The sequence below is a fragment of the Pseudorasbora parva genome, chromosome 5 (genome assembly GCF_024679245.1).
Source record: "Pseudorasbora parva isolate DD20220531a chromosome 5, ASM2467924v1, whole genome shotgun sequence".
Lineage (NCBI taxonomy): Eukaryota > Metazoa > Chordata > Actinopteri > Cypriniformes > Gobionidae > Pseudorasbora > Pseudorasbora parva.
Genome location: NC_090176.1, coordinates 27473613 through 27496791, shown reverse-complemented (window position 1 = coordinate 27496791; position 23179 = coordinate 27473613). Strand labels below are relative to the sequence as shown.

At 37.5% G+C, this 23179-nt stretch overlaps 5 protein-coding genes across 5 annotated transcripts; 3 read left to right on the top strand and 2 right to left on the bottom strand.

Moving 5' to 3' along the window:
• Window positions 1-4329: 4329 nt before the first annotated feature.
• Window positions 4330-5370, bottom strand: crygs3 (crystallin, gamma S3). Its single transcript, XM_067443714.1, has 3 exons — window positions 5341-5370; window positions 5019-5261; window positions 4330-4618 (listed from the first exon to the last, which is right to left on the bottom strand). Exons 1-3 carry the CDS (start codon window positions 5356-5358, stop codon window positions 4346-4348), a joined length of 534 nt encoding a protein of 177 aa, XP_067299815.1. The 5' UTR covers window positions 5359-5370; the 3' UTR covers window positions 4330-4345.
• Window positions 5371-8459: 3089 nt separating this feature from the next.
• crygs4 (crystallin, gamma S4) lies at window positions 8460-9185 on the bottom strand. The gene is made up of 3 exons (XM_067444810.1): window positions 9171-9185; window positions 8837-9079; window positions 8460-8735 (listed from the first exon to the last, which is right to left on the bottom strand). Exons 1-3 carry the CDS (start codon window positions 9183-9185, stop codon window positions 8460-8462), a joined length of 534 nt encoding a protein of 177 aa, XP_067300911.1.
• Window positions 9186-13744: 4559 nt separating this feature from the next.
• crygm3 (crystallin, gamma M3) lies at window positions 13745-14852 on the top strand. Its single transcript, XM_067443694.1, has 3 exons — window positions 13745-13753; window positions 13967-14206; window positions 14577-14852. Exons 1-3 carry the CDS (start codon window positions 13745-13747, stop codon window positions 14850-14852), a joined length of 525 nt encoding a protein of 174 aa, XP_067299795.1.
• Window positions 14853-17603: 2751 nt separating this feature from the next.
• crygm5 (crystallin, gamma M5) lies at window positions 17604-18321 on the top strand (the record flags this gene model as incomplete). Its single annotated transcript, XM_067444809.1, has 3 exons — window positions 17604-17626; window positions 17696-17948; window positions 18046-18321. Coding segments are annotated over 3 exons (552 nt in total), but the record flags the coding sequence as incomplete, so codon positions are not given.
• A 3698-nt stretch (window positions 18322-22019) lies between these two features.
• On the top strand, window positions 22020-22841 carry LOC137075304 (gamma-crystallin M2-like). The gene is made up of 3 exons (XM_067443693.1): window positions 22020-22028; window positions 22189-22431; window positions 22569-22841. The coding sequence occupies exons 1-3, from the start codon at window positions 22020-22022 to the stop codon at window positions 22839-22841; spliced, it is 525 nt and encodes a 174-aa protein (XP_067299794.1).
• Window positions 22842-23179: the final 338 nt, after the last annotated feature.

The window sequence follows — 23179 nt, the reverse complement described above, 5'->3', positions numbered from 1 at the left end:
GAATCATTTGTATATTTTGCAATATATTACAGGAATATATAATATATTGTATAATACCATCAATATATTATTCCATGTATTTACAATATATTATAATATATTTCAAGTGATATATTTCCTTTCGTAAGGGTTCTCTCTGGGCTGGGCTTGCTTGTTCGTTTTTTTTAATTGAAAAAAGCAGCAAATGTAAATGACCTTTTGCACAAGAAGTGAAATAAACAAGCCTCGTGCGGACATACATTCATAAACTACCCTTCTTCCCCTTGAGGGAATCTCCACCAAAGTGGGTTCAATTTCTACAAGTGGACAAGGAAGTTTATTTGGACAGACCCTCGACCCCTCCATTTTGACAGAGGGAGCGAGTCTACTTAAATGTACACTTCAGGCAGATCCAAAGACCACAATGCAACATGATTGTGATGTCACAACAGTAGCTCACAGTGTTCAGCATGCACTCCTAATACACTCTTTTCACATTTCCGTTCCTTCTCAGATCGGAAGTTGTCATAACTTTTATAGCTGTGAATGAGAGTACACATTGAATATATTTTTTGTGTCCTTATTTGCTCAAATAGCAAAACTCCTCAATAGTGATTTCACAACTTTCAAAAAGAGGGGAAAATAGAGCGAGATGTTCATTTTTATTATCACTCCCGTAGATGCCGTATTAGAAACACCTAACCTGACAAGCCAGACCCACATCAAGATGTTTGGTCTGGAAACTCACCATTGACAGGGCTCAATCTGAGGGGCGGGATAAACGGTCGTCTTTCAAACTCCCTCTGCACGCGATAATATAGCGCTACAACCAACCAGAGCAACAAAGGTGAAACGGAGCTAGTTGACAGATTAAACATTCGCCGTATCCGGTCAGCAAAACTCAGAACACATCTTTCCTTCTTAAGAATGACTTCAGTGCCGTTCTTTGTTCTTTTCTCAGAGAAAAGTCTTCCAGACTAGTGGTCAAAGCTGATTTGAATGACCGCCGTTCGCCAGTTTCTGTGTTTACTAGAAGCACGCAAGCGCAACTCTGCCGTCATTATTTTAAGCCCCGCCCACTGACTCTATACATGATGTGATTGGCCCGTCAAGAGTTTGCCGTTTACAGCTCAGATGGGTATTGAGAATTGCCAGACGACACTCGCGGGCAGATTAGATTTGCTTCCGCTAGAGTGCGTCTAGATTTCTAGGCTAAGAAACACCCTCACAGTAGCAGTAACTTGTTTTTTGGAATTTGATGCAAAATTAATAATGCAAGGTATTAGTGTTTTAAATGTATATACCTAAAAAAAAAAAAAAAAAATTTTTTTTGTTGCAGGATTTATGTTAACGGTCATCATTATCATAAATCTTGCAACGTTTTTTTTATAATACAAAATAATTTTTGTATTATAAAAAATATATATATTCACAGTCACTTTACAGACTATGAAAAGGGTCTATTTACCCACAAGTGATCAAGGGCTTATAGGATGTTTCATGTAAAAACATTGCAAGAGTTCCGCCAAGCAATGATGTACATCTGCGTGAACGAGACAGAGGGAAGTTAGCGAGGTAAGGGCATGAAAAGTAAACTTAAATGCAGCCTAGGATGCAGGAGAAGAATGTTCAACACTCCTACACTGTAAAAAAATATTTAGAAAAAAAGTTACCTGGTTGCCAAAAAGAAACACAGATGTGATGTTTAACCAAATTTTTTTTTTGCTTATTCGCATGGATGAATTGGATGAAGGTCAACGACTGTCATTGGTTAATAAAATTTGAATAAATACATAAAGTATACTTGTGTTATGCAGGTTTGCGTAACATTCTGAGTTTGCATTTTACGGTTTTTATTGTTTTTGAGGAATACTGCATCTGTTTTTGAGCAAGTGAGATCAGTAAATGCATGTTCACATTTAGTCTAGAACTATGCAATAAGCATCATGTTTGCGCAGCGTGCACAATGTCTGCACCGCACTCATAATTTCTCTCAACATGGGGATAGGTGTGTTTTTGTTCTATAAATGGGAAAACAAAGTAACTTGCATTACTTATTTGAAAAAGTAACTCAGGTATTTTGTTATAAATTTAAAAGTAATGCTTTTACTTAACTTTACTAGTTACTTGAAAAACATTAATCTAATTATGTAACTTATAATGCATTACACCAAACACTGCTGTAAAGTTTATTGATCTTGTGTTAACTACACGTACCCGAGCCCTTGTAAAGTATTTGAAAATCCATATTTAGAGGCCTACACTATTTTGCATTGAACCCTATAAATGTATTCTCAGTAAATAGGTTGAAGTTTTATTATGTTGATTTTAGTATAGGCGAAAATCATTTTATTTTATCAGTAATAAGAATAATAATATGTATTATTTTATCAGTATTTTATTAATGATTTTCAGAATGGGTTCTGCTATGGAAACAATATGAAAAATGTATGCACACTATCTAAAACATTCAATATTGCATTTTTTGTCTCTAAACTTGAGAATTGTGAAAAAAAATATTAAACGTCAGCTATTTAGAAGATTTCTATAGCAGACAGCAATGGTTTCAGCTATGTTGTTTGACTTTGCCATGCTGGGAGATTGAAATTACAAATAAATACTATTCTGCTTCCGTGCAGTTTTAACCCAAATATAATGAGAATACAGTGGATGTCTGAGGGTTAGAACCTAGTTATAAATAAAAAATACAAAAATACATTACTTCACAATGATCTGGAGCAGTTAACTAGCGGTCCGTAGTCAGATATGCTGATTTATAATCACAGATAACATGAGTGGCACACTTGACTGCCACAAGAGGGTGCTCTCAGGCTAGTACAGAAAACACAAGCTCAACTAGCAAGTGAACTTTGTGAACCATCCTTCCATTCAGTGCTGGATGCCTATGGAGGAATCTGTACCAACCCTGTGGGCCTGTCAGTGAAAAAGTGCTTGCTGGTGGCCTTTGTGCAGAAAAAATAAAACCCTTTTGTCTCAGCATACCCTTGTCCCTCTCTGGCCTGCATCAGCATTGTGGACTTTGGGTACATGCTGGAATCACCCTGGCAAAGCTCCTGAGTCATCAACATGGCCTGAACTATTGTATAGGGAGATTTACCAGGGGCGGTTGATCAGCTAATGCCCACACAACTGATGTTCATGCTCTCTGCCTATACAAACACACAAGCATTCATTCTTTTTAACATACAAATGGTTAAAAACGTGTGGTATTTATATTCATGTGAACAGGTTTAACCTAGCAAAAACAAAATTCCTGACCTCAGTGTGTATATAGTAAAAGGTCAAAGAGACAGATTTTAAACCATTTATTTCAGCCTCTATATCTGTCATGCAGATTAAAAATCAATTTTAAATTGCATTGATCAGCTATATTTAAAATGATCAGTTAATACATTTTTAATTTAATTTCAAATGTACAGTTTGTCATGACAGTACACCAAAACAGGTAAATTTAATATTGTTTTGTATGAAATCTAAAATTGTATTTTATATTAGATGGGTAATATTTAATATGTGTGTGTGTGTGTGTGTGTGTGTGTGTGTGTGTGTGTGTGTGTGTGTTTATATAAATATATATATATATATATATATATATATATATATATATATATATATATATATATATATATATATATATATATATATATATATATATATATATATATATATATACATACAATTTAATTTTAGATGTCATTTTTCATTACATTTGAAATTGCAAATTTGTTAGATGCATGAAAAATAATCCAACAGAGGGAGGTATTGAGTTCTATCAACTGCAGAAAGCTGTTATAATGAAAATGAATAAATACCACCATTTGTTTCTGGCTAACATTTAAAACATACATACCACATTGACTACATACATACCATTCAAAAGTAGTGTTTTTTTTATTATTATTTTTTATAAATTAATTATTTTATCCAGAAAGAATAGTAAAGACTTTTACAGTGTTACATGTGACACTGAAGACTGGAGTAATAATGCTGAAAATTCAGCTTTGCCATCACAGAAATAAATTACATTTTAAAGTTTATTAAAATAAATAACAATTATTTTAAATTGTAATAATATTTTGTTTTACTATATTGTACTGTATTTTCAATCAAACTCAGCCTTAGTACACATAAGAGAGTTTTCAAAATAAAACAAGAGACAGGAGCTTTAAGTGGGCTCAGTGTCATTTTTTATTTAAATAGTTAAGGAACAATCATCTACACCAGGGGTAGGGAACGTTGATCCTGGAGAGGATGTCCACTGTCCAGCAGAGTTTAGCTTTAACCCTGATAGAATAGAGCTCTCCAGGATCGACGTTCCCTACCGCTGATCTACACACTGAAAGAACTAAAACTCCTGAACTCGGCGGAGGGAGCCGACAGTAGGATGCGTGGCATTCCAGTCAGAGAAGCTGCGGTACTCGCCTCTCTCCAACAAGTACTGATGTCCCCTGTAGTTAGGATGTTCGAAGAAGACCCAGGCGCCATCCAAAACGTTACAGGAGTTGACCTCACGGTGACGGAAGCGGTCAAAGAGAGAGGGCCAGTCCGCACTGCACTCCATAATCTGACCCTGGAAGTCAGGCCGCTCATACAGACGGATACGGAAAAGGCCAGTGTGCTAAAACGGAGACAGTAGTTTCCCAAATACCGTTACAAACTCATTTATTTCACATAGGCCATTTATGAAGAGCAAACAAAGCAGCACTTTCCAAGTCCTCATAATGTTAATGCTAAACTATGGGGTGGTTTAAATGGTAAACAGGACTGTTTTTATTCCACAGAATAACACACAAAAAAAATATTTTTTTTAATCTCCTTGAAGAACAAAACAAACATTCAGCGGGAAACAAAAGTTTTATTCAGTATCTAGCAGAGTTTAGGGTCAATAATACTGTTCCTGATTATGATTAATGTTGCGTACATCCAGCATAGGTGACTGCTTTTGCTGGAAAAGAGGAAAACAGATCTGCATTGGGTAAAATAACCTAGCTATGGCTCTCTAAACAGGGATGACTTACATTTTGCACCATGCGACAAGACCTTATAGAGTCATTGAACCCCATCCAGTGCTGGTAATCAGGATATTCTCCCCTGGTTAGGATGTATTGGCAGCCCTTGAAGTTTGGACGCTCATACAAAACCCAGGCCCCACTTTTGACTCGGATGGAGTTACAGCGACTGAAGTGGGATGACAGCTCTGGGCAGTCCATGCTGCACTCAAAGGAACGTCCCTGAAAGTTTCTGTCCTCATAAAAGACAATCTGTATAGGAGATGTAAGAACATAGTTAAGCCATAGAAAAGACTGTAGTGCTAGTTTACGCAAGCATAATATTTCTTACTTTTCCCATTCTGTCCATGTTTGAGGATAATTTGATTCCTCCTTTTGCTGTATGCTGTGTATTAAAAGGGCAATGAGCGAGATTTATATGTTTCACATTGAGTTGCTCTGCCAGGCAAATCATTGTTATATGAATGGCTGCAATTGCATCATCAACAGCTGATACTGCGATTGTTTCTAGATTGTTCCTGTAGATTAATGCAGTGACCATTGTATGAAACCCTGACCTTTTGATTCTGCAATGGCTGAGTCTAGAAAATATTTATTGGGCCAATTAAATTGTTTTCAAGCTGCTTGTACTAGCAGAGTTCAAACAACATTGGCATTTAGCCACATGCTCATATTGTATGAGGGGTATCATGTGCTTTAGAATAAACTGATGCATTTGTGTTTGTGCCTCAGCCCAAAATGATCTACTGTTGGACAGTAGGTTGATTTAGCTACACAATCACAATAACACATATATATATAAAGGGGTCGCACACCGGACTGAAGCTCAGCGCCGTGTCTCAGGGATCTCACACCAGGCAGACATAAACATTATATACGTGAACATTATATTTGAATCGACTTCTGACAGAAGAGCTGCACGATGAGTGTATCTTGTAGCACAGGGTGAAATCATTATGTACATTCACGATTTGAGGGAAATATACATTTAATCGCCGCGGACAGGCGTCGAATGCCGCCGTCGGTGTATGTGTTCGAATTTTAAAGGTGCGGCGCGTCCGGTGCGAGGCTCAGTGCCCCGCGACACGTCTATAACACTAATATTGAGCACCCCCATATTGCCTAAAATGGAATGATCCTCGATTCATTACACCCGAGAAGATTCAACCATGAGATCAGTGGTCGAATACGCTCCTGCATATCGATGCATCGAATCTTCGACTATTAGGGGTCACCCCTACAATATATACTGTATACACTGAACAAAATTATAAATGCAACACTTATGATTTTGCCCCCATTTTTCATGAGCTGAACACAAAGATCTAAGACTTTTTCTGTGTACACAAAAGGCCTATAAGTGAGCAAGAACTGTTACTGTAATCCTGACATATTAGGGGTGTGTGATACCTCCAAAATCCAAAAACACGACAACAAGTTCTGCTATCAAGTGTTTAACAACACCTCACACATCCCTAGGCCACCCAGATGAAAAAGACATACTATTAAATGTATTAAAAATGCATTATAGTGTATTTGTATTGTCCCCTGGGTAGACACTCAGTCAAATATAACAGTTGAAACATTTGACATTTGAAAACAAGAAACAATCAATCAGCTGCACTAATAATACACTACAGTACATTACTTTCAGCGCCCATGAAGGGAAATAACTGTAACATTTATTGGTAAATTACTGGTCTACATTCCCATGATGCATGCGTTTATTTCAAACTGTTTACATCTTCAGTCAGAAAACAAGGATTAATGCATTAACACACACATACGCATGCAAGCATTCATGCATGTGAGCACACAAATACATACACAAGGGCTGGATGTCTGAGCCTAAATGAGCAGGTGTCACCCATTTGGAGTTTGTTTGCTACTGCTACGTGCTGTGTTGAGAACTCCAATAGTAGATTTCTATTTTTTCAGTCTTAAAATGAATCGCACAGCTACAAGTAAGTAAACAATTCAAATATTTGTGTTTTTAAAATACATAATGTAAAGTTAGACGGTTTAAATGGTTTGAAATAGCTTCCTGATTAGCAAGTTTTTTTAGCCTCTCCTCACAACTCCTCGCTAAGTAATATCCCTTTATGTAGACAATTTTTTCCTGGAGTAACTGCATTTATCAGCAATTGAACTCTTGCTGATAAACAACTTGTTTTATCATTGCTTTCATTTTTCTTGGTTAGTCAGGATTTGCCACAATGTACAGATGCAAACTTTGCAATTTGCCTTTTCACCAACTAACTGGCACCAACATAGGGCAAATTTCGTTCCAAAGAAAACTTCAACCCGAATGTCATTGGAAAGTAATCTACATCTACCAGTCACACCAAGGCTCATCATGCATGGTAAGTATGAAATATATGGTGAATAATTCATGTGTTTTGGTAGTTTTTATGGTGAGAACAAATTTCACGAGATAGCCTTCTAAATCCATCTAAGTGGATGAAAGTGACACATTGCATTGATGAGCAGTTGGATTTCTCAGTGGCACTGCATGTGTTTTCAGTGTCTTCTATGTATTTAACTTTGAATACCAATAAGAGTCAGCCAGTGCCACATTAGAACTGAAAGGTGTGCAAGAATGTAAAATGAGTTTGCCACAGTTGTGCATTTTATTTTTATTTATATTGTTTCGTAGTATGTTTTTTCTGAACTGTTTGATTTGTTACTCCATTTCTGAAATAGCTGTTGTCTGATTTACTCAACAGGTTTTTAATGAGGATTAATCCTGAGGGGACAAAGTGTGCTTCCAAAGCTGGAATATGTGCTTCCAATTAGCACTGTTAAAACTGTGTCATCTGTTAAGAAAGATTAAAAACATAAATCCACATGTACATACATTTTTGTAGTGGCTCGCTGAATTTGAGCGAAAACATACAACTAACTGAAAGCATTTTTGTTAATGTTTTACTTTTACGGATATAAGAAGGTCATTTGTGTTAACATAAATAACCCGAGGGTCAATAGTGGCTGAGATGTAGTTTTGGGTGTTGCATCCAAGTTCATTTTTATTTGGTTGGAGACAGGATTTAACATGTCTTGAAAATATTTGTGTGTTTTCATATTATGTTTGTTGATATTATTGTTATGAAGGAGCAAATTATTATTATTATTATTTTCATTAGTTTTTTGTAATTCTGTTATATTGGGCAATAGATAAACATCTAAGTGCACACACACACACACACACACACACACACACACACACACACACACACACACACACACACACACACACACACACACACACACACACACACACACACACACACACACACAGGTTTTGAGCATTTTACTTCAATAATATTTTGTCTGCTAACTGGCAATTAGTCAAAAAGAAACAACTCACATAAATGAATGCCTCTTCAAATATTTTATTTTTCAATAATATTTCAGTAGTAATGATACCAGTGATCATCACAGGTTTCCATTTCAACAGTCTGTGGTTATCTGCCGAACAGAGCCCACAGTGGGACACATGGCCCCCCATTCCGTGTGGCGTCTGTACTCTCCCTTCTCAAGGAAGTACTGACGGCCACGGTAGTTTGCATGCTCGAAGAACACACAGGGACCTTCGTGGACCTTGCAGGAATGGACCTCTCTGCAGAGGAAACGTTCCTGAATGGACGGGGTGCTTTCTGTAACTTCCCATGTTTGGCCATCAAAATTGGGCTTCTCAAAGAGTTTCAGCTTGAGATGTCCAGTAACCTGCAGGAAATACAAATCATGGTTCTATGTATACACCCAACCACACCTTTAACATACTGAGAAAAATTCAAAGTGATTACGTGTGGTGCCATTGGACTTACATGTCTGACTAAACGACAAGATCGGACACAGTCATTGAAGCCAATCCAATGGTGATAATCTGGATAGTCCCCTGGGGCCAGTATATACTGATAGCCCATGTAGTTTGGCCGCTCATACAGAACCCAAAAGCTCCCCTTCACCTTTGCAGAATTACAGCGGCTAACAAAAGAATGAAGGTCACTCGTGTCCCCCTTACACTCATAGGATCTTCCCTGGAAGTTCCTGTCTTCGTAGAACACAATCTATCAGACGAAACACAGCACTGATTACATTGTGCTAAAACATCACGACAGACTGTGGGATATGGGCAATCAGGGAGAAAGAGGCACTTACGCTCTCAGTCGTCATTGTCAGATGTGAAATGTTGGATAGCAAACCATGCTGTCTTTTTATACAAATCCTGAACAAAGGCACAGGTTTTAAAATATTTTATCAGCAATTCAAAAACATTAATTATCTAAGCTAAATGTATTGTTCTAAAGCACTGAATCATAGATTTGTTCAACAATAAAACTGTGAGTACCAAGCATCCCAACAACAGCCAAACAACAGGGATTATGAATCCCATCCTCAGGCTTGTACAACATGCACATTGTTAGTCTATTTAGTCAGCTAAGGCTGATTACTTGTTACTACATAAATACACTATATTGCCAAAAGTTTTGGGACACCTGCCTTTACACACACATTTAATGCCATCCATTCTTAATCTATAGGGTTTAATGGCGTTGGCCCACTATTTGCAGCTATAACAGCGTCAACTCTTATAGAAGGCTTTCCACAAGTTTTAGGAGTGTTTTTACATTTATCAATTTTTTACATTTTTTTCTAGAAGTGCAATTTGTGAGATCAGGTACTCATGTTGGACAAGAAGGCCTGACTCGCAGTCTCCACTCTAATTAATCCCAAAGGTGTTCTATCAGGTTGAGGTCAGGACTCTGTACAGGCCAGTCAAGTTCCTCCACAACAAACTTGCTCATCAATGTCTTTATGGACCTTTCTTTGTGCACTGGTGCACAGTCATGTTGGAACAGGAAGGACCCCATCCCCAAACTGTTCCCATGAAGTTGGGAGCATGAAATTGTCCAAAATGTATTGGCAGGCTGAAGTATTAAGAGTTCCTTTAATTGGAACTAAGAGACCAAGCCTAACCCCCGAGAAACAACCCCACGTCATAATTACAACCATAAATACCATAACCCCATCCACCAAATTTTATACTTGGCACAATGCAGTCAGGCATGTACTATTTTCCTGGCAACCGCCAAACTCAGACTCATCTATCGGATTGCCAGACATAGAAGCGTGATTTGTCACTCCAGAGAACACGACTCCACTGCTCTAGAGTCCAGAGGTGGCGTGCTTTACACCAACTTCTGCGCAGTGTGCCTCAGCATGCGCTGACCCAGCTCTGTGATTTTATGTGGCCCACCCCTTCGTGGCTGAGTTGCTGTTGTTCCCAATTGCTTCCACTTCCACAAGTATAAGGCAAATACTTGCTTGGTTTTCAGATCATTTTCACTTCAGAATCAGAGTTTCCCAATCTGCCAACCTCTGTCCTCGGACAGCTTTCTGACCCAGGGGTCTCCAAATTAACATAAAATAACTGTTTCTAGGTCTAGATTTCCTGCTTGCCTACCTAGCCAGGTGAAACATCATAACAACACCCCAGCATATACGTGCTTTCATTTCAATTAATCAGTTTGTCCATATGCTACTTGTAAATATTCACTTGTTGTGCTGGTTGTGGCAATAGTGATCCTAGAGCTGTTTATTCAAAGGTTTATTTACAGGTTCAAAGCTCCTCTTATAAATCCTGCCATGAATAAACATCCATCAACTTCAAGCAATATTTCATTTTTTGTCTAAGAACCTAATCTAATCATCCTAATCATTGTTTTGTTGAGTTTCTCATTTCCGATCTTATTCAAGGCTTTCTGGAAGGACTTTCAGCTATTCCCTTCTCCACTTTCATTTGCAAAAATGTAATGTCAGCTATAAAAGAATCTGTAATCATAGACTCTTTGGTTCATAAAGAATTAGACTTAGATGACTATATTATCAGACCTTTCTTTACTCTCCTTTTTCTATTTTTCACATCAACCCAAAAGACAAAGCTACTAGAAAGTACTCTGGGAAGAAAATATTCATTATTGACCTTTCATCCCCTCACAATAGTTCTATTCCCAATGTTAACGTCTTATTCCTGAAGATTTTCCCTTATTCCTCCGTAGACAACACTATTTAGTTTATTAAATCCGCCTGCTTGGCTCACTAAAGCAGACATCAAAGATGCTTTTAAAATTATTCCTCAGCAGCCTTCCCATGGAACTTCTTCGGCATTAAATGGAGATCAAAAATGTATTTCGCTGTACGTCTCGCTTATGGTTGCTATAGCACTCCTAAGATTTTTGATTGTCTATCAGAAGTGCTTTGCTGGATTCTTCTAAATGTATATAAACTACCCTTCATTCTTTATCTTCTAGATGTTTTTTAGTGATTTTCCCAACTCTCCCTCCGATCGGTGTATTTCTAAACTAAAAGATCTAAACTCAATGTTCCTCTTTCAGAAGAGAAAACTGTCGGCCCTTCAATCTCTCTCGAATTCCTAGGTATAATTTTAGATAGCAATGCTATGAAGTGTCTCTGGCTGAAAAGCTGGATCGCATTAGGCAAATTATGTCCTTGTTTCAATCTACTTCTGTCTCCAAACGAGAACTGTTATCTCTCTTATGACACCTAAATTTTGCTATGCTCATCATTCCTCAGTGCCACGCTTTCATTTTTAGACTTCTTGAATTGTCAAAAACCTCTAATCTAATCAACAAGATATTTCTTTAGATCAAGGGTGTCTCTCTAAATTATATTTTTGCCATATTCTTACAGATCAGAACGGAACGTACTTGGTTACTCTAGTAACCTTGGTTCCCTGAGAGAGGGAACGAGTATTGCGTATGGGAAAAGCTACTTTTCTCGAGAATATGAAGTAAAACTTTATTATATAAAGGTATCTATGTAAATCGCAGTGTCGCTGCACGGCAATAGCATGGCGCAAAGAGCGCTCTGAATGGCCGGAACGCGGCAACTGCAGGAGCCTATGGAAAGGCGGCTGAGGAGAGCGAGCCAATGAGGGCGCTCTAGAGACCGCCGAAAAAGAGACTTATTAGCATACTGGAGGCTATATAAGACCCCGTTTCGCCATAGGTATCAGGTTTTAAAAATCGACTGAAGCGACACCTGAGAAGCACAAGCACGGCACGGAACGCAATACTCGTTCCCTCTCTCAAGGAACCGAGGTTATGAAAGTAACCGAGTACATTCCCTATCGAGAGGTCTCTCATATTGCGTATGGGAACACAATGTAAAATGCCATGCGTGCTGACTGACTCAAAAACTCCAACTGAATGAGGGAAAAAAACCTCTAGAGAGACCGACACAGGCGGGCTTCATAAGGGGAATGAAAAGAACCAGAACAGTCGATTTGTTTGAACACTTGACCGGACATTTAATGCCTGTAGGACAGATTAGGTTCTTAGACCTGTATGCTAGTGAGATCGCATCCACTATCCAGTGTGAGAATCTTGTTTCATGACAGCACAACCTTTAGTGCGGCTGCCGATGCAAATGAGCGCTAATAACGTAAGCGCTAATAACGTAATTATTTTGATTTTTTTTGCGCACAAAAACTATTCTCGTCGCTTTGTAAAATTATTGTACAGCCACTGTAGTGAGATGGACTTTGTAACAATGTCTTTAGTGCCTTTTATTGATCTTGTGAGTGGGTCAGTGGAAATGTACTGAATGCCAACGGAGGCCTTTCTGAAGCCTTTTACAGCCATCAGCTTTCAACAAAAATATCTTAATTTGTGTTCCGAAGATGAACGAAAGTGTTACGGGTGTCCAACGACATGAGGGTGAGAGTTTTTTTTACATGAGGTTGGGACTGGCCAAATCTACATTAAAAGCCTATGATTCAGCCTGGTCTTACTTTACTCTTTTCTGTGCTGCTTTAGATTTTTTGCATTCCCCATTAAATGAAGACATTGTGAGCGCATACATAGTCTGCTGTTTTGAATCTCGCAAGCTTCATCCTCAATAGCATCAATAGCAGGAATTCAGTTTCATCTTTGCTGTAGGGACCCACTAGCCTTTTAAATCATCCCTCCATTCACCTTCTCCTTCACGGTCTTCAGAATACTTCACCAAGATCTAAAGATAAACGCCTCCCTCTCCTTCTTACTCTTCAACATAAAATTCTGCACAATCTTAGACTCTGAGATTTCGGCTTTTACAAAGATTTAATTTTAGAAACCACTTTTCTCTGCTTTCTAGAAAAAATATTGACAACAGACAAGAGCAATAAGTCTTTTTCATTATGACTTCCAACACAACAATGGCATAATGAGGTTTTATAGCAAACACATTTCTAGATTTAATCTTGGTCATTTGGTCAATCCGAAAATTATTAAATAACAACCATTTAGGTACTTGAGAAATGTTTGGTACATTAAGGAAATCGTCAGACTTGGTAACTCTACCCAGATTTATCTTGCATGCATGTTTGCTCTCTCTCTCTCTCTCTCTCTCTCTCTCTCTCTCTCTCTCTCTCTCTCTCTCTCTCTCTCTCTCTCTCTCGCTCTCTCTCTCTCTCTCGCTCTCTCTCTCTCTCTCTCTCTCTCTCTCTCTCTCTCTCTCGCTCTCGCTCTCGCTCTCTCTTTCTGTTTGTCTTTCATTCTGTTTGTTTCATGGCTGTGATTGCACAATTTAAATTAACAGAAATCACAGACCTGCTTGATCATCAGGTTCCAGAGTATTTGAATAACAAAAACCATTATCAGCCTATAAAGTATAAAAGGCAGCAGTCAGACAGACAGCAACTGGACAGAATCCCACGAAGAATAGCAAACATGGGCAAGGTATGTAAGCAAAAATCACTATAATACGATTAAATTCAAAGATACATTTCAATGATAAATTTAATGTAGAAACTGTCAAATTCATAAATATGATTTAGGTCATTTTATGCTCATATCTGGTGTGTAATTGTAAAAAAAAGAAAAAAGTTACAGTGTTGAATGTTACAGAAAGTCCATCAACTTATATTTAAATATTCACACTTTTCTTGGTAGGTTATCTTTTACGAGGACAGGAACTTCCAAGGTCGCTCCTATGAGTGCAGCAGCGACTGCTCTGACATGTCTACCTACCTCAGCCGCTGCAACTCCTGCAGAGTGGAGAGCGGCTGCTTTGTGGTCTATGACCGTCCTAACTTCATGGGAAACCAGTTCTTTATGAGGAGGGGCGAATATGCTGATTACCTGCGTATGGGAATGAGTGACGGCATCAGGTCCTGTCGCATGGTTCCTCAGGTAACATAAAAATAAAACAATAATGACAATATTCATAATCCAGCAAGAATTATGTATAATAATGATAATATTCATAATCCAGCAAGAATTCTATGTTAGTTCAGGCTGGTTATAGCTGGTCTAGCTGGTGGACCAGCATAGTCATGCTTTTCTTAAGCAAAACTGTGCTGGTGTAGTTGTTCCATCAACAATTCAAATTTGTGCTGGAACAACAAGCAGTTGTGAGCTTGGTAAAAAAGCAGTGCTGGATTTTTCAGCATGGATAAAGGAATATGATTCAGTGCATTTGAATCATATAACTGAATCGTTGTGAATTTGTAAAGAATGTACTCAAACAGACTAACTTAATTGATTTCTTTTCAATTTACAGTACAGGGGATCCTACAGAATGAAGATCTATGAGAGGGAGAACTTCGGAGGTCAGATGCACGAGCTGACAGATGACTGTGATTCCTTCATGGACCGTTACCGTATGTCCGACTGCCAGTCCTGTCATGTGATGGACGGCCACTGGCTCATGTATGAGCAGCCCCACTACAGAGGCAGGATGATCTACTTTAGGCCCGGAGAGTACAGAAGCTTCAGGGATATGGGGTACAGCAATGTCAGATTCAGCTCTGTTAGAAGAATCATGGATCTGTGTTAAATTCACAGTCCAAAAACATAAATGATAATATAAGTATAAACAATAAATTTCTCACAATGCATTTATATTGTTGTCTGTTGTTTTTGCCTATACATACCAACAAAATATACAAACCAATAGAAAACAGACATACCAAATGAATTTTATAGCATCAATTTAGTTTATAATTTTGATGTCTAAGGGAAGAAATGCAACCAATATCAAAAACATGCCTGTTTGTCTAAACCAAAGTTACATTTCCTTTAAACATTTTTAGCAGGTCATTGTCTGTTGTGAAATAACCAATTATTATGCATAAATATATCATTATAAAAATGTATACATTAATAATTATGTTATTGCATAACTAATGCTGTAACATTACAGCCATTCTGATTGTGTTCTATTACTAAAATGTCAACAGCACTCCGGCAAATGCTAAAAAGCCCCAAAAAATAACACACAAAATAGACATATAGGCAAATAATGCAAAAAATGCTGTTTTATAAGAGGTCACAGACAATGTATGGTATCCACAAACAATGATTGACTGTCGCACAACTCTGAACGAAATTCAAACACACCAAGGCTGTAATGTGACTGGTTATCAAGGCCAGTTGAACCAAATTAGCCGCTATGCTTTCTCCAATGCTAGTGGACCCACGTAATCTCCCAATAGTAGTACCATCTATCACTGCGTCCCGATTCTCATACTACATGTCCTAAGTAGTGTTCGAAATTAGAATGACTGTGTACTCATTTAAACCTATTCCAAATCATAATATGTTAAAATGAGTATTCCAAAGATACCTGGATGAACTACTCCGGTTAAAATCTGAAGTGCAGATCTGTGCACACTCTAATGTCTAATACTGGCCACAATCCATTGCGCGTTGGACAAGGATTCAGCTAGAACTACAAACACAAATAAAGATCAGTTAAAAAAAACTACAAATATGGCAGATGTGCAAGTCCGGCTGTTAAGTAGGTTTCGATAAAGGGATTTAAAGGGGTGATGAATTGAGGAATCAACTTTTCCTTGAGCTTTTGATATATAAAAGGTCATGGTAATATAAGAATATCCTGTAAGTTTCAGAACTGAAAACTTCCTTGTTAGTCAAAGAAAAGCTTTTATAGACATCAGGCTCAGCAAACGATCCTGTGCTTTATACTGACTGAAGTGCGCGACGAAACACACACCTCTACAGAATCTACAGCATGTCTAATCCAGTAGCCCCGCCCTAAGACTCATAAACATGGAGAGGAAGATTAAGAAATTGCCCTGTTCCTGGTTGTGGAAGAACACAGTCACTGCATAAGCTTCCTTCTGATCCTTATATGAGGAATGAGTGGTTGAACTTTAGTTTCCAGCTCACATGGGGAAGACATATTCACTTAATTTCACTGTGGAATCATTTGTAAACAAATCTCTGGTTGATGCTGGATTTGGATCCGAGAGGAATGGTGACACCATGTAAGTAAAACGTGTTTTGATATGTGATAGTATTGCATTGTTATAGATCGTTTTGCTTATGTATACGTGTCTAACAGAGCATACCTTTCGCACACTGGACTCAGACACGTATGGGTCAGAGCTCGCAAAGCCTGGCAGGCCGATCAATCTTATTATATTCTGTTCTTGTTCTGCTATTCTCTCTCAGTCTCTCTCTCGTTGACATCTGAAGGGCGTCGCGCGCGCCGAACGTGTATGTGTGTGTGCACGCGGTTCACGCTTATATCGTCCGATCTTGCGGGCTATGTGTAATATAAAATTAATAGTTAAATCAATCGCAGGTCGATGAGAAATAAAACATTGTGTTTGTTTGATAAAGACGTTTACGAGCTCTATGATTGAGATAATCATTCTGGTTGCTTCTCCCTTATTCTCTCTTCTCCCTGAACTGACAGGGGAGCTTAAGCTCATTAAATATGCATATCTTATCCAATCCTAGCCATGGGCGTTTACTTCCAAGTCTCCAGTGCGGCACGCCCACCAAAACCCGGCGTTTGGGAGAGAGCCTCAAAATCAGTGTAGAAAATAGCCTAGGCCTATTACTTATTGGTTATGATGTTTTTGAATGTAAAAACCACACAAACGTCATTAGTTGACCTCAGACAACAGTATATATATTTTAAAAAAGCCGTTTCATGACACCTTTTAATTAATCAGGATCTAACCTGACAAAAATATATTAATTCAATGTTATCCACTTTATATTTAATCTGCAACAGAATTGCAAACCCTTATATCCTTAAACATGATAGGAAATTAAATTTAATTGAATGTGGTGGATTTGAACTGTGACTGAAATAATTGACAGGGCAGGAAATGGTGACAGGACGCACCCTCACTCTGGCTGCATCCAAAATAGTCTGCCAGACTTCCCTACTATATAGTAGGTGAAAAACAGTATGTAAAAAAATAAGTATGTCAGAATTTCCAAAATTGTCTTTGACTGAGACAACAGTGGGTCAGCTGTCTACCTACAACCAGAAAAGTCACAGCTAGGAGCAAACCGTTCTGGTAACTACTTGTAGACTGGTTTTAAAAAAAGGATTTGCTGAGTAAGAAGTTCAAACAATGGTCTATAGATTTTTAGAAATCAAGTTGAGTATAAAAGCAACACAGTAAAACACTGACACCACTGAAACAAATGCAAAATCATGGTAAAGGTATGAGCTTTCTATGCTGAAGACAAATGCTATTGTTTGTTTTGAATGGGTTTAATGCTAAGTCCAGATCAGATCCATAATAAGATCTAAATTTATGTTACAACGTCAGCTATTAATAGATGGATACAAGAATGCAATTTTAAATGGATTTACAAAGTAAAGAACAAAGAGTAACATTGTTACTATGCTTTCCAGATAATATTCTATGAGGACAGAAACTTCCATGGACGTAGCCATGAGATCAGTGGTGATTGTCCTGATGTGACCTCATACCTGAGCAGCTGCCGCTCCTGTAGGGTGGAAAGCGGCTGCTTCATGGTCTACGAACGCTCTAACTTTATGGGCCACCAAATGATGGTGAGAAGAGGAGAGTATCCTGATAACCAGCGGATCATGGGTATGAGCACGAGCGACTGCATCAGATCTTGCAGAATGATCCCTATGGTAATTCTAGACAGTAATTGTCATTTTAATATTGAAGTAAATTGATGTTATTAATTGAATTACTAAATAAGACATAATAATAATTTTGTCATTCCAGCATAAAGGAACATTTAGAATGAGAATCTTTGAAAGGGAGAATTTTGTCGGACAAAAGTATGAGCTGATGGATGACTGCGAGTCAATCCAGGAACGCTTTCACATGTCTGACTGCCAGTCCTGCAATGTCACACATGGCCACTGGCTGCTGTATGAACAGCCCAATTTTGAAGGCAGAATGTTATACATCAGGCCAGGGGAGTACAGCAACTTTAATAATATGGGTCTAGGCACAGTGAAAATTGGTTCCATCAGACGCATCATGGAGTCCTGTTAAAGGAAGTGACACTTGGTTCATGTGATGAAAGACAACAAATGATTTCCATAGTTTCCCAACCAGAAATGCTGTGACATTAAAACTTAAAAGTGCCTAAAGGATTTATGATGTCAAAGATCACAAAATGTATGGTAAAACCAGCTTTTGTTGGTGAAAGCTTTACAGCCAAATGTTGATTTTTATGCATCTAAATCAATAAAATTACATTTTATTAATTATCTATTGTGATAAGGTTTATTGCTTTTGCGGAATGTACATCTACCTACTTTAACACAATGTACCATGGTTGACATTATCTGGCTATTGATCTCTCTGCCAGGAGAGAGTAAAATAAAATCTAGATAAATATAAATAAATGTTTATATATATATATATTTATATTATGTGTGTATATATATATATATATATATATATATATATATATATATATATATGTATATATATATATATATATATATATATATTTTTTTTTTTTTTTTTTTTTTTAAACAATAAAGAGACTTTAAATCAGTCTAATGTAAAACGGGTGTATGTGGCCTGTGTGTAATCTGATAATGTCTCTCACTCTGGTTTCATTCAAATGCAGCTGGTGCTATCTAGCGTCTTAGTTGTAAACAGCTGTATTTACTGTTAAAATGTAATGAGAATGAAATGCTCAATCAATGCCTGTATTGCAAAAGATCAAGATTTATAGTGCATTTTTGTCTCAACGTGTTTTGAGCTGCACTACAAAAATTGCCCCTTAAAGAGCTTGTGTTGGTCTATCACTCTTAGACAGATCATAATAAAAATAAATTAAAAAAGGTGACGAAGTGGACATAATTTTATAATTTGACTTATTGTTAATAAGATTTTTACATCATAAAATGTCATAATTTGGAAATAAAAGGCCATTTCTATCCTGATTTTAGCCCTTTAGCTTAAACACTGTTTGAAGGAGGGTGTCTGCTGTGAGACATCAGTGTAAACACCAACTGCAGTGATTGGCTGACATTTTTGCACATGAAATAAGTATTACATATATAACCCTCTCAAATACTTTTACTACGTTTTTTACTATTATAGTTGTCAAGATTAAAAAGTGTAAATTATTGTATTATATTAGGTCTATTCCCATAACAAGAAATGTTACAGTGACAAGCATTGAGTAGATGACAGCCTGTTTATCACCTTTAGATGTGTTTTAAGCTTATATGCCCCTATTAAGGTGATTTGATTCTTAGCTGGTTTTCAATGTTAACTGTCTGTAAATTTTGCCATTCTTTGATCTTCTCTCTCTCATTAAAGATGCTTTTCCAACCATGTGCTTCTGGATGCTATATGTGTCATGCCACATTGCCATGATAGCATGTCTTTCTCAAGACTGCTTGAGTCTGTTCAAGTACAAAACAACAGTTACGCTAAAATATTTTCAGAGGCTCCTGAGGTATATGGCTTCAGACTTGAGTCGCGAGATTAGCATAGTGCTGCGGCACACATCGCTTGGCCATCACACCGATCTGTCACCATTTAATCAGCCCTTGATCAGACCTCGCATTTCTATTTGGGGAGTTCCCCTAGAACAACTGAACAAGTGTTCAGACGTGTTGTTGTCCCAACACATGCCCCTAAGACTGGGGTACTGGTAGAATGCAAACATTCTATTCTTACTTAGTATTTTTGTCTTATTTCTAGTTCAAACAATTCTTAAAACATGTATTTACTAGAAAAGCAAAAGTAATTGTCTTGTTTTGGGAAAAATGAACTCAAAATTATGAGGTTTTTTTTGCTTAAAATAAGCAAAATAATCTATATTTTCAAGACTTGTGTGATGATACATCGACTTACAATAGTTTGAATGACACGTCTGCTATAGCCTGACGGGGTCTGTATCGTTTTTAATCGTACTTTTAAACTTCGGGTTTCGGGTAGTAACCCAAGAACAAAAAGAACTACAAAATTTGACTGCTTTATGGCATATACGTCACTTCCACCACCACCTCCACTTCCTTAAATTTGGACGTGCGAGCCCAACTATCGTTTGTTGGAGGAAAGCAAAAAGAGGAAACGAGAAAGTGATCGGATTAAAGGCAGGGCGAGGATCAGCATTGGGCCAGCGTTTGCTTGTTGGCGTGTTATTACCTACCACTCAAACATTGAAGTATCATAGATTCTGTAAAACGATAACCAATAGATAGACTAGGCTACTATAATGACGCTGGCTTGTAAACTTGAGCATTGCGATCATTTGGCATTTGAAAAAAATAAAACCCATGAAATTATATTCATTTGGCAAGCTGAAACATATGCCACTGTACCTGCGATGAAGACATTTCACACGCAACGCAAGCAGAACACCTGCATGTGAACTCCTCCTGCCTTGAGTAGGATGACAGTTTACGACAGTAGTAGAGGGCAATACTGTTTCCCAACTGTAGAGGGACCACAAGAGCAAAACCTACCTGGTGCTGCTTTAATCTATGCATTTTTTAAATAGAAATTTTGACTAGAAACAGGACAAAAATACTTAGTAAGAAAAGCTTTTTTTGCAGTGTGGAAAGTGAATGTAATTGAAAAACTTCATCAGAAAAGAGGAATGAAGCTATGGAAAAAGGTCTAACACCTGCGGAGAAACATCAGTTTTCATGTTACCACTGTTTTCTTAAATATTTATATATATATTTGTTTTTATTTTCAATGAGATTAACAATCTGAAGTCATATCACTCCATAAAACATTCCTCCAGAACCTCCTACATGTCTATCCAAATGAATTTGATGTTTTTATGAATATTTACAGTATGTTCTTCTAAGTCAAGAGTGGCATTCGGCAAGATGTCCCAACATGAAGACCATGCTTGTATAGTGTTCTTCTTATACTCTGCACTGAAATGCCCCCTCCCTCTCCCCCTCTTTTCATCAGATCATCTTGTCTTTTCTTCATCAAGTCTTTGGCAGAAAATTGAGGGTTCTCTATTGCATTTATGAGAGCTGTTTGACTTGGACATATTTGCTACCCAACTTTATCACATGCATCGGCTAAATATATTTATCAGCACAAGCTAATTCAGATTTGTTATAGTTTCCAAAGGCTTAATTGTGTTTAAACAGTTGTGTACCATACCATACAAATACAGCAGCATTAAACAGGGGTTGAATAATTATGAAAGCTGTATTGCAAATAAAAAAAACTCATAAGCATTACATTATATATTGACATTATCAATTTTAATTTGCCACTAAACTGTAATAGATTAAAAAAATATTTAGAAAAATATCTTTAGAAGAGCCTACATTTGTAAATTATACCCATCACAGGGGGTTGAATAATTTTGATTTGCAACTGTAAATATATATAGAATAAAATCATCAAACTCATCACAATCATGTTCATAATCATCTTGCTTTACCATTGAACAATATTTTGTAAAAATCCTTTTTTTTCATAAAGTAATTTGCATGTACAGTAAATTTTTTCTATTCATTGCACAATGTAAAAAAGAAACTGTGTGCCACACTCAAAGCTGTACAATCAATGCTGACAAATATCCCGTGGATCTCACTTTGCATGGTTGGCCTCTATTTATTTTTGCTGGGTCAGGAGCTTACCCACAATGCAGGGCACATATTCTTTGGTATAAAAGTGAGCACTTCAAACAGACTGTCAGTGTAGCTGGCACAACCACTCAGTCCTGAGGAGCAACTAGCAAACCTGTGACGATGGGCAGAGTAAGTTATGCAATCTAATGTTAAAACAACAACAAGCTGAATATAAAAAAACAATACACAAATTACAATTAATTGTAAATTAATTACAGAGGAGGCATTAATGCAACTTTTTATATTTAAAACAGTTTAAATTATTAAAAGACCAACATTGTGGTTTCAGGTCATCTTCTACGAGGACAGGAACTTCCAGGGTCGCACTTATGAGTGCACTGGAGACTGTGCTGACATGTCCTCCTACATGAGTCGCTGTCACTCTTGCAGAGTGGAGAGCGGATGCTTCATGATGTACGATCGTCCCAACTACATGGGAAATCAGTATTTCTTTAGGAGGGGCGAATACGCTGATTACATGTCTATGTTTGGAATGAGCGACTGCATCAGGTCCTGCCGTATGATCCCCATGGTGAGCTCCTCCATGGTTTCTAGATGTTTTCATAACTTTAATGGTCTATGAGAGAAAGAACATGTTTGAGCCTATGTACACTTGATCTCAGAAGTTCTGCCTGGAAAAGTTAATCACTGACTTCTCTTCCACTACAGCACAGAGGATCCTACAGGATGAGGATCTACGAGAGGGAGAACTTCATGGGTCAGATGTACGAGATAATGGATGACTGTGACAACATCATGGACCGTTACCACATGTCTCAATGCCAGTCCTGTCATGTGATGGACGGCCATTGGCTCATGTATGAGCAGCCCCACTACAGAGGCAGGATGTGGTACTTCAGGCCTGGAGAGTACAGGAGCTTCAGCAATATGGGTGGCATGAGATTCATGAGCATGAGGCGTATCATGGACTCCTGTTATTAGTGTTCCAGTGTTTAAATAAAAATGGTCTAAATTAATTCTTGACTTGACTGTATATCCTAACTATTCAAATAATTATTAGTTGTTTTTTAAAACCTTTTTTTGTGCAAAGGCTCATGTGGGTCATATTCAAGGATGACAGGAAGCATAAATAATAAACAATTTTATAGCTGATTGAAAAACAATTTTTTAACACTGAAACTGCAAGATGCATGTACACTGTAAAAAAAAAAAAAAAAAAAAAAAAAAACGTACAAAAAACGGTAACTGTCAACAAAGTTTCCAGATGGATTCCGTAAAATTACAGTAAAAAACATACAAAAAACATTAAGTGCAATAAA